The 16,506-nt window shown below is 35.5% G+C and overlaps 2 protein-coding genes and 1 long non-coding RNA gene across 4 annotated transcripts; 1 reads left to right on the top strand and 2 right to left on the bottom strand.

Annotated features, from left to right (window-relative positions):
• The first annotated feature begins 2,548 nt into the window (after positions 1 to 2,548).
• On the top strand, positions 2,549 to 3,979 carry LOC145140771 (uncharacterized). The gene is made up of 3 exons (XR_013722276.1): positions 2,549 to 2,716; positions 3,003 to 3,069; positions 3,491 to 3,979. It is a non-coding gene; the product is annotated as an uncharacterized LOC145140771 (long non-coding RNA).
• Positions 3,980 to 4,488: 509 nt separating this feature from the next.
• On the bottom strand, positions 4,489 to 9,347 carry CESA4 (cellulose synthase A4). The gene is made up of 11 exons (XM_079070787.1): positions 9,078 to 9,347; positions 8,851 to 8,969; positions 8,480 to 8,549; positions 8,032 to 8,170; positions 7,300 to 7,912; positions 7,089 to 7,226; positions 6,875 to 7,000; positions 6,537 to 6,749; positions 5,937 to 6,452; positions 5,508 to 5,858; positions 4,489 to 5,216 (listed from the first exon to the last, which is right to left on the bottom strand). Exons 1-11 carry the CDS (start codon positions 9,292 to 9,294, stop codon positions 4,635 to 4,637), a joined length of 3,084 nt encoding a protein of 1,027 aa, XP_078926913.1. The 5' UTR covers positions 9,295 to 9,347; the 3' UTR covers positions 4,489 to 4,634.
• Positions 9,348 to 11,062: 1,715 nt separating this feature from the next.
• On the bottom strand, positions 11,063 to 14,843 carry LOC145136873 (protein PHOSPHATE STARVATION RESPONSE 1-like). Of its 2 annotated transcripts, none has more exons than XM_079070984.1 (8): positions 14,443 to 14,843; positions 13,489 to 14,118; positions 13,189 to 13,393; positions 13,030 to 13,106; positions 12,904 to 12,946; positions 12,242 to 12,299; positions 11,869 to 11,938; positions 11,063 to 11,775 (listed from the first exon to the last, which is right to left on the bottom strand). In XM_079070984.1, the coding sequence occupies exons 2-8, from the start codon at positions 14,041 to 14,043 to the stop codon at positions 11,482 to 11,484; spliced, it is 1,302 nt and encodes a 433-aa protein (XP_078927110.1). In that variant the 5' UTR covers positions 14,044 to 14,118; positions 14,443 to 14,843; the 3' UTR covers positions 11,063 to 11,481. The 2 variants fall into 2 exon arrangements, with proteins under 2 accessions (XP_078927110.1, XP_078927111.1); XM_079070985.1 differs by lacking the exon at positions 14,443 to 14,843 and adding an exon at positions 14,290 to 14,436.
• Between the last annotated feature and the right edge of the window lie 1,663 nt (positions 14,844 to 16,506).

Below are 16,506 nucleotides of genomic sequence, written 5' to 3' on the forward strand. Positions count from 1 at the left end.
GTGTTAGAAGTTAACAGAAACGAGTTTAACATTGATTAAATTGATCAGATGTACAAGGTAGATGTTTTGGGTTGTCACACGGGCCCGGTCAGGACCGAATTGATGTGTTCAATTAAGTTCTATGTCAAATAAATCAGAGATCGAGAAACTAACTGCTGGACAATAAGTATGACTATGTTCCATGTAATTGTCCGCACGATATATAGAATGGATGACTATACGATCCATTATCTAAAGGACAGGTTAATGATAAGATCAGAGTTCGACAGCGTCTTTGAGAGCTACGATTGCTAATCGGATTGTGCTTACATTTGTAGTTACTAGACTTATCCAAGTGGGAGACTGTTGGATTAGTGTCTAAGCCCGTAACTATATTTGGTAAGTACTTGACCCGGTTGTGCATGGTCCTTTTGGGTTGCCTTCACCATAGCAACTTGACAGGGTAATTTATGGAGAGAGAGAAGATATTATGGTTTATTAATATATTATAAGAATAATATATTAAAGGAGAAATCATATTATTTGATTAATATTAGTCATAGATTAATTAGGAATTAATTTGGTGACTAAAAGAGATTAATTGAAGAAAGGGGACTTAAACTGTCAAATGTGTGATAGTTGTATTTTGGGCTGGGAAACCTAATGGATTAAGGGGTGAACGAAATTATGATGGGAGCCCATCATATTTTCGTCCATGGCTTGTATTCCAGAAGGTTCCATGGGCTGCTTAATGTTTAAGCTGTCCATTAGGGTTTTGACTGAAACTCTAGCTGCTCACAGTATAAATAGAACCCCTAGGCTACAGAAATCGGCCACTGCTTCTCTAAGAACCCTAGAGCCGATTTTGTGTGCCTCCTCCCTCTCTCATATACTACCCTCTTGCTAGTTGGTGTTTGTAAGCCATTAGAGGAGTTACACTTGTGACTCTAAGCATCAAAGACAAGAAGATTCAAGCAAACAACAAGAGGTAATCTTCTAGATCTGTTTTGGTCATTATAATTTTGAATTATTAACACTAGATCTAGGGTTAGAAAGTCTTGGATGAATGCATGTACAATAGAGAAACCTAGATCCAAGCATTAAGGTTTGCATGTGCACATAGGAATGTTCTTATGGCTCAAACCCATCAAAAACCACAGTCCCCAACTCTAAATCATGCGTCAGATAATTCGCCTCATGAGGCTTCAACTGGCTCGTAGCGTAAGCGATCACGCGACCCCTCTGCATCAACACTGCCCCCAATCATGTGATCGAAGCATCACAATAAACCACAAAATCATCAACACCCTCTGGCAGGGTCAGAATCGACGCCTCACACAACCGCTGTCTCTACCTCCTCAAAGCCTCTAGCACTTCCCTCAAGTGCTCCTCGTGCTGCTCCTGAGTCTTGGAATAAAGCAAGATATCATCGATAAATACAATCACAGACCGATCCAACATCGGTCTGCACGCACGGTTCATGAGATCCATGAATGCGACTGGAGCATTGGTGAGCCCAAAAGGAATCACCACGAACTCGTAATGACCATAACGAGTCCGAAAGGCCGTCTTCTGCACATCCTCATCCCTGACCCGCATCTGATGATAACCCGATCGCAAATCAATCTTGGAGAACCAAGATGCACCCTGAAAATATGGCTCAAACCACGAAAATAGGGTTTGGGCACTAATTGCGTACGCCCAACGTACTCAGGATGCCATAGTACGCCCAACGTACTCCCCCGTACACCCAACATACTCAGCTTAACCCAAAACCGTCCAAACTTCAAACGATCATAACTTCTTCGTTTTATCTCCGATTTCGACGATCTTTATATCCACGAAAAGGTATTGAGGAGCTCTACAACCATAACAAATTACTTTTGGCTTTAAACATATCTAACTAAAAATCCATAATTCATAAAAGAAGCCTAAAACACCACTTCCCATTTTACCCTTTGACTTCAAAGCATAAACCGAACTCTTAGATCACACAATCTACATTACCCACATCCAAATGGATCTAAACCTCTTGTTACCAAAGCCCGAAGCCTTATGATACTTGATCTTCAGGTCACGACCCCAAATTATCAAATGACCCGAAACAGGGTGTTATATAATCGTTAATTTTCCCAAAATAATGAGACTTTTCTGGAGATTTTCCTTATTATAGTAATTATAATAAATAACTTCAAGAAACTCAAAAAAATACCTGACCATTTTGTGCATTTAGAGATGTTATATCGACACTAGCAACTAAAGCTCCTACGTAAACTCAAAACTCATAAATTTGTTACAAAAACTCTAAGTGGAGACTAGAAGATGTGTTGGGTTAATCGGATATTAAGTCATTGGGCATTTTAGGAAAGTTAGATATTTAAGTTTTATTTTATTGTTTTAGATTTTGAGTAGGTTCCTATTTCAATTAGTATATATAGTTGTAATAGTTTGTTTTTTAATGAAGAAAAGAACCCACGTTTTTGGTGAATCCTTTGGAATCAAGTCATTCCGTTCTCTTTTAGCCATTGTTATCTTTTTCTTTTTTCTAGTTGTTCGGCAGTCCTTGCAACACAAGGAAATTGTTTATTGTTTGTTATCTACAAGATGTTCATCCATATATGTATCAATGTGAACAATCTAACATAATTACTTTGCCTCCTAATTTTGCAAAGAGTGAGAGGAATGGGGGCAAAAAAGCAAATCAAAAGCTTGAAAGTTTTATAATACAAAAAAGACGGTAATTTTGTTGTCGGTTATGTTAATAATTTTTTTTAACTGCATGGTACCCTCATTGACTGTTTTTGTTAATTGCTTTTTTTTTTCTGTATCTTTTTAGGCGGATAACTAAAAGCTATAGATCAAGAAAATAGATGATAACTTTCATAGTTTATACATGAAATTGAAAGCTAAAGTGTTGAAAAACAATAATATGTAGAAAAAGTATGCATGCTATTTATTATTATCAAGAACGATTCATGTTTTTATAAAATTGACCATAAAATGATTTGGGTTTTCATTTCCAGGTTAAAGGATTGGAATCGTTTGTATATAGTATTATAGAACACGATGTCAAATACAACTATCTTTAAGGTATGCCTTTTTGAAGATGATTTCCAATTTTCTTTGGAGAATTGCTTTGCATATATAGGATTATAGAACATGATGTCAAATACAATTATCTTTAAGGTATGCACTTTGAAGATGATTTCCAATTTTCTTGGAAGAATTGCTTTGCAACATGTTTCATATAAGTGATTAATGGGGATATGTCTATAACCATAAATCCTTATATATGTTATAATATTCTCAATATTATTTTTCTTTCTCAACCGTGGTGTCCACGAGTATTAACCTAGTTTTAACAAATAAAGTAGAGATGCGAGGTAGCTTGTGGCCTAGTGCTTAGTGTGTTTGTATGATTATTTTGTTATGCATCAAACCCACTGCTTTTTTCTGATGGAGTGGTTTAACTAACATTCCTTTCCCTCTAATCCCTTGTTAATATATACAGATCTTAATTTGAGATTCGTTTCTTCTAACACTGAGACGAGAAATCATGTTAAACCACCCAAAACAAGTGGTTGTCAAATACAAAAGTGGGTTGCAGGAAAACACAAGAGTCGAAGCCAATGCTAAGTCCTCTATGTTGTTGGCATACACTGGAGTTGTTCCTCTAATTGCCCGAATGTGTTTGGCGGGAAATGGGAAGAAAAGGGTGGTGAGTTGGGAGGAGAAGTCGCAAGAGATGTGGAAAAAGGAATTTTTTCATCCACAACCCAAACATTAAGGATAAATGAGTCGGAGTCTAAATTCTGTCATTGGTATTTTTAATTATGCATTTATTTATTTACCGTTGTTTAAGTATACTTATGATTAAACGTGTGTGTGTGCGCATGTTTGGAAGTGCTTTGTATAGATATGTGTTTGTAGTGCTTGTACTTGCTAAGAGTGTGTAAATAAATAAATAAATATGTTATGCCATTTTGACATAATGACATCAGACATGTATGATATATAAAAAGCACCACAATTAGAAAATGGGTAAATTTTGAAAATGTTTCATACTATGTTCCGGTTCTAAAAAACTGGACGTTTCCGATATTTATCCAAAAAAGACCGGACCGCTTGACACCAGGCCGGTTGGGGACAGCAAAATGCTCACTTCTAATTTGAAACATTTATTGACTTATTGCGGTTTTGTCATCACTAATAAACTATTTGAAGTGTTTGGATAAAATAATATCGACTTAAATACAAAGTTTTTGATAAGTTACTCCCTCTTTATTATGCAAAACTTTTCATTAGAAGTAGAAACATATTTCTTTTAAGACAATAATATGTAAGATGACATTTTCTTTGTAAAATTTTTATTCTTACATTTTGATACCAAATAAGCTAATGCAAACATTTTTTTTAAACCTTGTTTGAACACCCAATAATCTAATAAGCACTTTTAGAGAAAAGTATAGTAAGCAATCCTAAACACCCATTAATAATCAACCTACCGAGTTTAAAAAAAAAAAAAAACATATTTATATTCAATATAAATGTATACTCAAATTCAAAGAGATATTGTGTTTCATGTATCCAAATCTTTGCAAAATTTACAAAATAATTGCTCAAACAACTCCACCAAACTTGTAACCATAGTTGGTCTAGCATTCCACTCCACATTGTTTAAGAATTGGACCCGTTTGTTTGGGCAAAAACGGGTCGATCCGAACCCAAACCAACGAGAAGATTGAAGCCAAAAGAATCGACCATAAAACGACAATGGTTGGAGTCCGGTTTTGCCTGCCCATCAAACCCTTTAGGAAAGGATATAGATGGACAATAACCCAAAACGAGAAAAACAGTTTCCCAAACAACGGGCCCCATGATCCATACCCGTTGTTGATTGCATCTGATACTCCAGCCACAACTCCGACCATATTCATGATGATTAGAGTCGTGGGTGGTATCAGAAGTGTCGTCCATTTGAATAAGTACAACTCCCCAAACTCAGCATCATCAGCTGATTTTGATGTGACTGTAAAATTGGTATCAACTCCACCAAGAACCTTGAGGAGGCCTTGGAAAACAGCAAAAAGATGTGCAGAGACACCACCGATCACCCAAAACTGCTCATTCCTCCACCAATCTTGGATGCTAACATGACTCCACCGGAGTTCGAGTACACCCGTCACTATGATCGAAAGAAAAAGTGCAAGAAACCATACACTTGCAAGATTGTTGAGCTGCAAAAGGATTCAAAAAACTCGGAAATTACTAGTTAAAAGACCAAACCACCCCGGTCATAAATAAGCTAGAGGGTTAAAACAGTAAATTCGAGTAATTCGGATGTTATAATACGAAAATATACCAAGTTGAAAAAACGGTAAGTTTCTGTTCATAAACACAATATCACCCTTTGTTTTGCACAAGAAAAGAGGATTGAATTTATTTATTTTGTTGTTATTCGGATGGTAAAAGACAAAAATACCCTCGGTCAGGATTCACTTGTTTATCAAGACAAAAAAGAGGTTTACCGTGGGGATGATGAACTTTCCGGTGAGAAGACAGACGGCAGGAAGCGTACAATATGCAAGCAACGGGATGGAAGTGAAAGGGTAAACGATGGTGTTGATGTAAGCAAGCCTCTCCAGCGTTTTCAGCTTCCCTGCCCATGCGTACCAGAGCGGGCAATGCCGGCTCAGGAAGATCTCAACCGAACCAAGAGCCCACCGGAGCACCTGGTGCAAACGATCAGACAAATTGATCGGCGCGGACCCCTTGAACGCCGGCCTCTTCGGCATACAGTACACCGATTTCCATCCTCTACAATGCATCTTGAATCCCGTCAAGATATCTTCCGTCACCGATCCGTAAATCCATCCGATCTGTTCACAAGAAAGGTAACAACATCAAACCTAATACAAAAGCCGATTAGGGTATATGGTTTTCAACGATTTTTTTACCTCTTTGCCCCATTCAGTCTTCTCTTCATATCCACAGCTGATGACATGAATGGCTTCTTTGATCAAAGAATTGCTGTTAGTTCCTTCAGGAATTCCTCCAGTTTCCATTAGAGTTGTGGTTATGAAAACTGGGGATTGCCCAAATCGTTTCTCAAAATTCTTCTGTGACATTAACGACGATTTCTCCAACTCGTCGTATCCCTCCAGCCCTTCTTCGATCCCCTCAAGATCATAAACGGGTGCCAACGATTTCTTCGAATACTTCTTCTTGCCACGAAGTTTTCCCAACCCAAATAAAGCTTTCAGCCCTTTCTTTTTTGATGATGATTTATCCTTTGACTTCTTCCTCGAACCACCGCAACAGCAGCAGCACCACGAAGGCCAGCAATCGCAGGTCATCTTTTGTCGCTTTTCCGACACCGGAGGGTCGTACCCGTATAATGCCTGGCGGTTGAATACACATCCTGTACCGACATAGACTGGCCCTTGTATTCCGTCAAGTCCTCTCATGTTGATCTGTGGAGTTTCAACACTATTATGGTTCGCCATCGCTGGAGTGTAATGTTATTTGAAGAAATGTTGATGGTTATTGAAACTTACATCGAAGAAGACGACGTTGCGATTGGCGTATCGATCGTGGCGATCAATTCCGTCAAATCGTTGCGGGAATTGGACGTAACAGAGCTTCTTTCCGAGCTGTGGATCCATTAAGAAGCACATTGCTTCCCTTACAGCTTTGCTGTTGTTGATGTAGTGATCACAATCCAGATTCAGCATGAACGGCGCATTTGTAAGCACAGCAGAAACTCGAATCTGATAACCAGAAAAAGCAAAATCAGTCGTATTAACACGAAGCCCTAATCCGTCAAATTGATCACTTTTCTCGAGATCAAACAGTTAACTATTTGTAAATTTCAACTACGAAACTTGAGACTTACGAGGGCATTCATGGCTCCGGCCTTCTTGTGATGATTATAACCAGGTCGCTTTTCACGAGAAACATAAACCAATTTCGGCAAGTCTTTCCCTTCGACATCAAGCGCACCTCCGCTTCCGAGATAAACCTGTGAATCGTCCGTCAAACACATTTCAGATAGAAATTAAACGAGAAAATCGAGTTCAAACTTTAGATATAAGAAGGTTTGACGATACCTGAATCATCCCGGGATGATCACGACTATCATTCCCAGGCCATGGCGTTCCGTCTTGCATCACCCAGCCTTCTTCTGGTTTTTTCAGAGCTTTTGCGACCAGTGCATTGATTCGCACCTTAAACTCCTCGTATTCTCTCTGTGAATATATTAAAAAAAACAGTCAAATTATCGTTTGTGATTTTGGAGAAATTTAGATGACTACTACTTACTTTCATGGCTCTACGATCCTTAACGAAGGTAGGCTGGACTTTATCCTTCAGGTAATCAATCTTCTCTGAGAAATAAAACTCCGGCGCCCTAGGCTCAATGCTATACTTTTTGGCAAATGGGACCCATCTTCTGGCAAACTCTGCAGTCTCTGATAACGTATCAAAAAGCAACATAGAAGCACCATCATCCGATACATAACAACTCACTTTCTCAGTCGGATAATCAACTGACAATATCGATAGGACCGTATTTGCTGTGATGATGGGTGGTTCCTTAAGCGGGTCAACCGAACTCACAAAGAAATCAACCGGTAAGAGCCCACTGGGCTCACCCTCACGCTCAAACCGCAACGAGAGGCGATCCAGGTAGGTTTCACGGTTGATTGGGAACCATTTTGGGAACTGATCGAGTATCCATGATAAAGCAAACCAGATTTCACATATGACTGAGATGAGCCATAGAGGGTAAGCATCATATGCAGGTGTCATGATTCGGAAACGGAAGAAGAAGATGAGGATCACGAGACGTAAGATGATGACTATACGATATGGATTGATTAAGCTCGATGAGATCGGGACTTTTCGCCATAAGGGTTGTCGAGCTTCAGCCATACTGCATACACTTAATCTGGTAAGCTATATATATGGGTTTTTTTGACTTAATGCAGAAAGAACGACTTAATAGAGAAAAATGTCCAAAAGACAGGGATTAAAATCCCCGGTTACACTTACAGATAGTCGTCTTCTTCACCGGGATCGTTACCATCGTCAGCTTTTGTTACTAGGCCTCTCTTTTCTTGCCGGGTTTTCCATTTCTCAACTCGATCTTTCCATTCATCATCTCGATCACGATCAAGATCCTTTCCGGCAACTACACACATATCAAACAGTCATTGCATAGAACTAGTGAAACATTCACCAAATGAAGTTTTTAATACATGTGATTTGAGCACAAGACCCAAAATGTGTATATTGAAATAGGATAAATGACTTGTGCAAAACTTACATTTTTTTTATCAATTTATATAAGGAAGTAGATTTTAAGCATTTAGTCATGTCACAATTTGTCACCAATATCTTATACAATTTGGTAAAAACATGTAAGTTGGTTGCATGAATTTTATTAATTAAGTTCTCAAAATATCATATAGATAACTGATTATCATATACAAAATTTTACCGCTTCCGGCAGAGGAGAAAGCAAAGCCGTTGGTATTGTATTGTTTTGGAGGATGAGAGTCGCCATTTTCCTGTAAAATGTCACAAAAAGATAAAAATTCGACTTCTTTTATGAACATTTTACCATTGATAAATTACAACACTTAAACATGTTTTCCTTCAATCGTTTCATTTGGCATATTGATAATAAAATACAACACTTTTTGATTTATATAATCACGGGATTCTGCGTAAACATGAAGAGAGCTTCATCTGCTATCATGCTTTTTAGCTATCCGAAGGGTTATAACTTATAAATATCATTTTTGCTACTTGTTGATAGTCAAAGTTTATAAGACATAGTTACATGTTAACAACATTAAGTTAAATTACCGATAATTTATCAACACGATTATGATCTCGGGTTTCTTGATGATCCTTGGTCTGAAACTCCTCATCAAAATCATCTCCATCATCACTTTCTTCATCATCTCCAACAACCCGTGGACAACCTATTAACAACACAACTCCACACAATTTTTACCAACACTACTAGACAATCAAACAACATATTTTGCAACGGAATCCATCCGTTGCTAAAAACTAGAAACACTACATACCTTTGTGACGTTTATAGCGAAGGTTGCATTGAGGGCAACATTGGTTCCCTTCACTTCGCTCATAAATGTAACAAGGCCGACACACTGGGAACCTGCATTCGCGACAAGCAACAAACAGTTGGCCAATCTCGTCTCCGCACACACGGCATATGTTGGAGTGTGTATCGGGATCTGGAAGCTCATGGTGGCCATGGGAGCCTGTAAAGAGGGCAGCCATGGCAGTACCCAAGAAAGAAACAAAGAATGTGTGTGTGAATTGAATGAGATGGTGAAGAATAATGGGGGTTTTGAAGGGGATGTGTCAGTGTGTGTGTATGGGTAAGTCTACCAACTGATGGTTGAGGTGTCTAAGGTTTGATTAGAAGAGAAGTTTTAATTGTCGTTTGAAGGTATCTTACATTCAAAGTCTCCAAAAGGCTTGTTCACAATAGTTGTTTTTATTATTTATACATATATAAATATAAATATACAAATACAAGGATATATCCATCATGATTTGATGATACTTAAACGACTTATATCTGTATCTAACCAATAACCATCGCTGGAAATTCATTGCATATTTTATTAAATACTTTGCAAGCACTTCAACTCTAGGGAAAAAAAAAAAACTGATAAAAACATCTCACATCTCATTTTCCTAAATGTGTCTTCAAAAGCACTTGACCAACTACCAAATGCCTCTAAAAAGGGATAGAAATTGAAAATATCATAGCATCTGAAAAAAAGAAATATAACACAAACCAAGGCACCTTTTGCCATAAATCTGATAGCAACATTCCAGCCTTTCCGATGATGTATCGGAAAATCGACATGAGTCGGTGATAAGTCCCATTTCTGTTCCATAATATTCATAACATTGATATTCTTGTTAAAATTATAAATTATAAATATATTCTATTTTTAGTTTTCAAAAAAGACAAATGGTACAAAAGTCACTATAGTCATTGGTCGTGGTGGGTTTGAGAAGGTTCCGAAATTTAGGCCGAAGTTGAATTGCTTATTAGGCTGAGGCAATGTAGTTTAGCATCGTTTTTGGGTTATTGTAATGAAGGAGAAGAGATGGTCTTTGTGTATATGCCATTGGGAATCCTTGAAAGCTTTCTTCATAAAAACTATCATATCTTCTTATTCATGGTTATGGTTGTTACTACTCAAGATGTGTACATGGGAGTTTGTGGATTAGGTTATTTCATTATTGTCTTGAACCCCAAACACACTCAATGTAATAAAAAATAGAAAAATACATTACCATTTCTAGCATTTTGTCAATGAATATCTACATATTTGATCAAAACCAACCTACAAAATACATGTCATAATATCGGGTGTATACCAAAGTGATTACCATTTATAGAATTTAGTCTAAATATACCAATATGATTAACTATAACATCTCGTTCCCGGTTCAACTTAACAAGAGAAAAAAAAGGAAATGAGAAGAAAATAAAAGAAATTGGTGTTCCCGAGTTTCATTAATTGAAGAAAGTGGAAAGAAATGGAAGAATCATTTTCCCTCCTAACTTTCCTTCCGATTTGCAAGGATTTGAAAAGAAAAAACATAATGATTAATTTTCATTTCATTTCTTTACAACTCGGAAACACAAAAGAAAATTTTGTTTTCATTTGTTTTCTTTTCTCTCCTAACTTTCTTCTCTTTTTTTTTTTCTTTTCTTTTATTAAACTCGGGAACTAGGCATAAATAATGACAAATTAAACAAAAATTATCAAAAAAGTTAACAAGTGATTTAATTTGAAAAAAAGTAGGTGTTTAAAAAAAAAACTAATAATACAATGACATGACTTTTTTACACTTCTTCCATGAGAAAATAGATATTTTTTTCATGGCCTTGGCCTTGCTTTATTTTGTTTTTATGATTGGAAATGAATTTTTGTCATATCCAAATATACAATCGTCTGATCAACTGATTTGCATAATCGTCAACGATAAGTGACAACTATCACCACCAATACAAAAAAAAAAAAAAAAAAAAAAAAATGCAAATCGATACATATTTACAATAGAACTAAACATAGTCGAGGTGCAGTTTTGGCAAACAACATACGGTGTCTACAGGACGAAACTTAATACTTGTAACTAGCTACCTTCGCTTCTATAACAAACCAAAACTGCACAAGAATATTGCCAATTTAGCGTTAGACTCGACAACATGATAGTCTTATACTGCATTTGGCATGCAACACTGAGACTGATAACAATGGTTCGAAAACTACAATTTTTAGTTCCACCCATTGACATGGAAAAAGACGGCAACATAAAAGCCCTCCTCCTCATCCGATCATCACAAATTGCCCTAGAAAGTTTGTCCAGACGCAACCTACTAATGAAGTTTATAATCGAAAAGCAAGTGATGGTACATATATTTACAGAATGTCACGGCTCTTATGATGAGTCGTTTAATTTAGCACGTTTTGCAGGTTGTGATTCCAAGGGGTCCACTTCCACCTTGCTTGATGGTGATCCAACTTTAATAGGGTCTGGTTTTGGTTCCGGTTCCGGTTCCGGTTCTGTTAAAACCGGAGAAGTTGAAATCTCGTTGGTCAATAATTCGGTTTCTGATTTCTCGGGGGATGATGAAGATTTGAGGTTGTCAATGCCAAACTTGCATTGCTTCTCAAATATCATCCGGAGGTATTTCCCTTGTTCTTCTATTCTCATCTGTAGGTTTCTTTGAATCTGCACAAACATATTATTATATTCTCATAATCTCGAGTTTTTCTTTTCTTTTTTACCAATGAATTTGTAAAGACTAACGATTTATGATTATACCTCCAGTTGTTCGTGTAGCCTTTTTTGAACTTCCACCTGTAATCGTAATGCTTCCGTCATCTCCAAACTCCTGTTGTAAAGGTAACAGAGTTGAAAGTTATATAAATTAGTATCATGATTAAATTAGTTAATATAACATAGCAGCTGAGTATAAGTAATCCCTACATTTATCTAAACTTCGTAAGTAGGACAAACTTAAGCATTAAGTCAACTAAGAATTTTCTTTTTTCCAATTAATATATAGTGAAATATGGACAAGTGCTTGTTTTAGGTAACACTAATCCAATGACTATATGCTTATGCATAACAATATATGTTGACAAATAGACACATTTTTAGTGAAGTTAAAAGGTAAATTAAATAACTAACTTACGCTTTCAAATCCAAGGAGGGTAAATCTTGCATTGAAGTAGGCTTTTTCTCTGAAGGTCCTGCAACAAGTGATTTATCATTCATAACTATTTCTTTTATTATGAAAAATATCCAAACTATGTACTCCTATAAATACAGGTGGCAAAAGGGCTGTCAGGTAATAGATTGTAACTAACTTTTTAATGATTAAAATATATTTGGTGATTTATAGAAGCTATTATTAGAAAACTGATCCATTTTTTTTTGTAAAACAATATAGGAGGTTGTAAACACTTGAAATAGAATGGAGTCGTTTTCATATAAATAGATGAAAATTGACACATTTAGCCGTAAGTGCTGGAGATATATATCTTGTCTTTTTACCAATGAGGAGATAGAAGCAACAACATGTAGAAAGCATCATAGAGAAAATAAACTTAATAGCATTTTTGAACTAATTTATCTTTTTCCTCTAAGCATTAGTCTTTTATACGTTTGTAAGATCAAATCCGAAGATCTCAATTTCAATGTATCATGCTTTGGAAGCAATATTTGGCTCTAAAGTATGTTGCTTTTTTGTTGTTCTTGATTTATTAATAGTGCTTCTAGATAACTCAGTGTCATATGAATCACACAGCCAAACTGACAAACCCACATGCATGGACATTGGACAACCCAATTTACCTTCTGATGAAGGTTCAGGTTTGTATCTAGCTGTTCGATATTTCTGCACACAAAACCAAACATATTCTACATAAATAAACCACAATCCCTTGAAGTATGTCATACATCAGCCAAAAAAACAAGTACCTGCAGATGACTTTTTACATGATAGATGGTTAAGCCTTCAACTTTCATTTGCTTCAATACTCCCTTGGGGGTAGCTCCTGTGATTAAAAATATAAGTTAATTAAAAAAAAAAAAAATTCCACACGATAAAATATATAGCAAGGTGGGAAATTAATATACTTTCACTTCCACCCAGCTTATTAACTGCCTCCACGAATGCTTCATGAAGTTCTGGTGTCCAACGCATTCTTGGCTTGTTTTGGGATTGGGATCCACCCCCACATGATGATGGTGTCATTGGGCTGCATAACTCTCCAGGTGATGCAGGAACCATCTTTTTGACTTCCATTGACTTTGTGGATGATCCCCCCACAGGAAGTTCCAGCTTAAATAAACAAAATTTACAATTTTATTTACATAACTAACAGTTGTTAGCATATAAATAATGACATAACTTTTAAAAGTTTCAGTGATTGATACCTTTGGCTCTGTATCAACTAGAATATCATTCCAATTTGGGGTTGCAGCATCATCTTCTGTGATTAGCTGGTCAGCCCAATCCTGCCAATCATTTGGTTTGGCAAAATCCTCAGGTGGCAGGTCACAAGAACCATTGTCAGTGGGAGTGGGTTGTAAATTAGTTGGCTCAATAGGGCTACTTTCAGGGTAATCAAGAAAATCTGATAGTGAATCTGTAGACCAAGAACTCGTGTTGTTTTCTTTCATATACTGGCGGAAAGCTGTGGAGCGAAGAACTCCTGAGGATTGAGTAATGAAAGGGGCTTTTTTGGAACAAGTTTCGTTATGAGAAATGGAAGAGAAGTGAAGATCTGAAGACATCCCTGAAGACGAAGAAAAAATGTGACCAACAGTACCATTAGTTGAAGACAGTTGAGAGTCCAACAATTTGGGATGCTTCTCTTCCAAAGTGGTATGATGAACAGGGAAAGATGATGATAGAGCTCTGGTTGTTCCATGGTTGCTAAGTTGTGTTGGGCTTGATCTCTGAATGGATAACGCGTGTTGTGTCTCCATAACTTTAGTAGCATAAGTTAGCTTTAACAAAACTCCATAACAGAATTTTTGAATGTCATCATTCCTACATCACACCTACAGCCCATCAAACAGACTAAAGTGTTAAACAGCCATCACTTTAACAAACTAGAAGACCACACAAATTACAGAAAGTAAAGCAATTAACAAGCAGCATTTTGATTTCAACAACAGAATTCAGTGGGCGTGATGTATCATGTATATAAAATCAATAGAAGCATCAGTTACCCTAATTGAACGCCAGTCATACGACCCCTAAAAAGGCAACTTTCAACCACTCAATTCACTCAAGTAACAAATCGCATCGGAACTTGAAAAACTTCACATCTTCACGACATTATACATCACTAGAATGCAACTGAAATCACGAAACGCACATACCTTAGATAACCACAAAATCCCACAATCCGAAAACCTAAACAGCTTCAGTTGCTCTTTCAATTTCGGGGTTTCTAAGGAGATTAAGATATTGCAAATCTGACGTTTTGAGTGGTTATCTTGAACACAGAGACGTTTGTCGTATTAACTTCGTCACCGGCGTCTCGACAAGACACGAAACTGACGTTAATTAGTGGGCGACCTCCTTGTTCAATTTGGCCTTTGCTTTCTGTATGCAGCAACAAGGAAGAAATTTTGAACGGCTTGCTCGCACATCGGTGGCGCGTGGAGACAAAAAGGATTATGTAGGAAGATAAGTGGCGGAGATGCTGCCGACCCCACCAGACAACACCATATAAGCGGTTGCTGTTTGTTCGGTAAGCTCCAAGCGCGTCGAAAACAGATTGGTTTTATGGCTTCAAATTACTAATAAAAAAATGTCAAGAAAAAATATAGATATATTTATATATTAATGACGTATGGAAGAAAATATCAACGAGGCATTGCAATTATTTTCGTCCACCAAATTTCATGGAACATATGATTCATCTGAAATAATTTTAATTTATTAAATTATCTATATATATATATATATATATATATATATATATATATATATATATATACAACCACTTATTATTAGTTTTAGGTATATATGGCGAAACTAACTTATAGCTAAAAGGTAGAAATCATAATTTTCATTTGTTTAGATTAATTGTCATTGTAACTTTTTAAAATATACAAAATTATATGAAACCTAAAATTAGAAGTTCTTAAAAATTAATAGATTTCAAACTACTTGAAATGATTTTTGAATTACCAAATTTTTTGTTTAAATTAAAAATTTTAAGTTTATGCTTCAAAAAAATAAATTAATTTTAGTTTTTTCTTAAAAAGAAAAAAAAACATAAATTCTTTAAATCACTCAAAACTCGTTCTTTAACCTCGGAATTTAAATACATTAAGTAATTAAATATAATAAAATAAAATAAATCAACATACATGTTTTTGAAATTCAAAAACATAGTTTTCAATAAATAATTAAATTGTTTAATCAATATTTATGAATAAATAATCTAACTTTATAATATGGGTTTTCAACCGCTCACTGTGATTTTCTATTTTGCAAGAAAAAGAAACTTATCACTTTGGACAAAATGCTAAAAAAAACTTAAATACATCGTATATGTCGCATATCTTGATCAACTTCTAGTTGAGATCTCAATATCTTATCTGTCGTATATCTTGATTAACTCCCGGTTAAAACCTCAATATCTTATCTAATAGGCCACCAGATAGTTTATTTTGTTTAACTGTATAATATAATTGATAACAATTATAAATATATAATTATATAATTACTTTATCTTATTCTTAATAATATCCAAAAAAAACCCACATTTTATATGATGAAACAACTATCATTCATTGGTTTGCATACCCTACAATGAAACACCATCAAGCATTATTGATGTATATGAAATTCTTTATACTTTTAGCTCCATAAAAGTGTTATGGAAGTTCATAAAACCTTTGAATATATCAACACCCTAGGTCCCATTGAAAATAATAGTAAACAATAAAATCCGAATAGTAAAGTTACATTCTTTAAGATGAATTTTATTATATATTTTTTTTACTTTTTATACTGTTTTCATCCAATAATAGCAATATTTTTTGTTTTCTTAAATTATATATATATATATATATATATATATATATATATATATATATATATATATATATATATATACGGGATACTGACTTAAAAAGGTAATATATTTTTTGATTTGTACATGTTTGGTCAGTGAGTTTTTTTTTCGTTCATATTTATCCATTCAACTTGTTTAACTGTACACATTTAGTCATTATAATCGACTAGTCCAGGTAAGCCGGAAAAAATGACTAAAAAGTTAATATATTTCTCACTTTTTACACATTTAGTCCTTAATTTTTTTTTTTGTTGCAAAATAAGTTCTTGTTGTTTTTGTACACTTTCAATACTTAATGACCGTTTTTTTTTTGTTTTCTCACGTCATACTACGCGGCACAATCATTAATAAGGTG

The sequence above is a fragment of the Lactuca virosa genome, chromosome 9 (assembly GCF_052849685.1).
Source record: "Lactuca virosa cultivar CGN04683 chromosome 9, Lactuca_virosa_CGN04683_v6, whole genome shotgun sequence".
In the NCBI taxonomy this organism is placed as follows: Eukaryota; Viridiplantae; Streptophyta; class Magnoliopsida; order Asterales; family Asteraceae; genus Lactuca; species Lactuca virosa.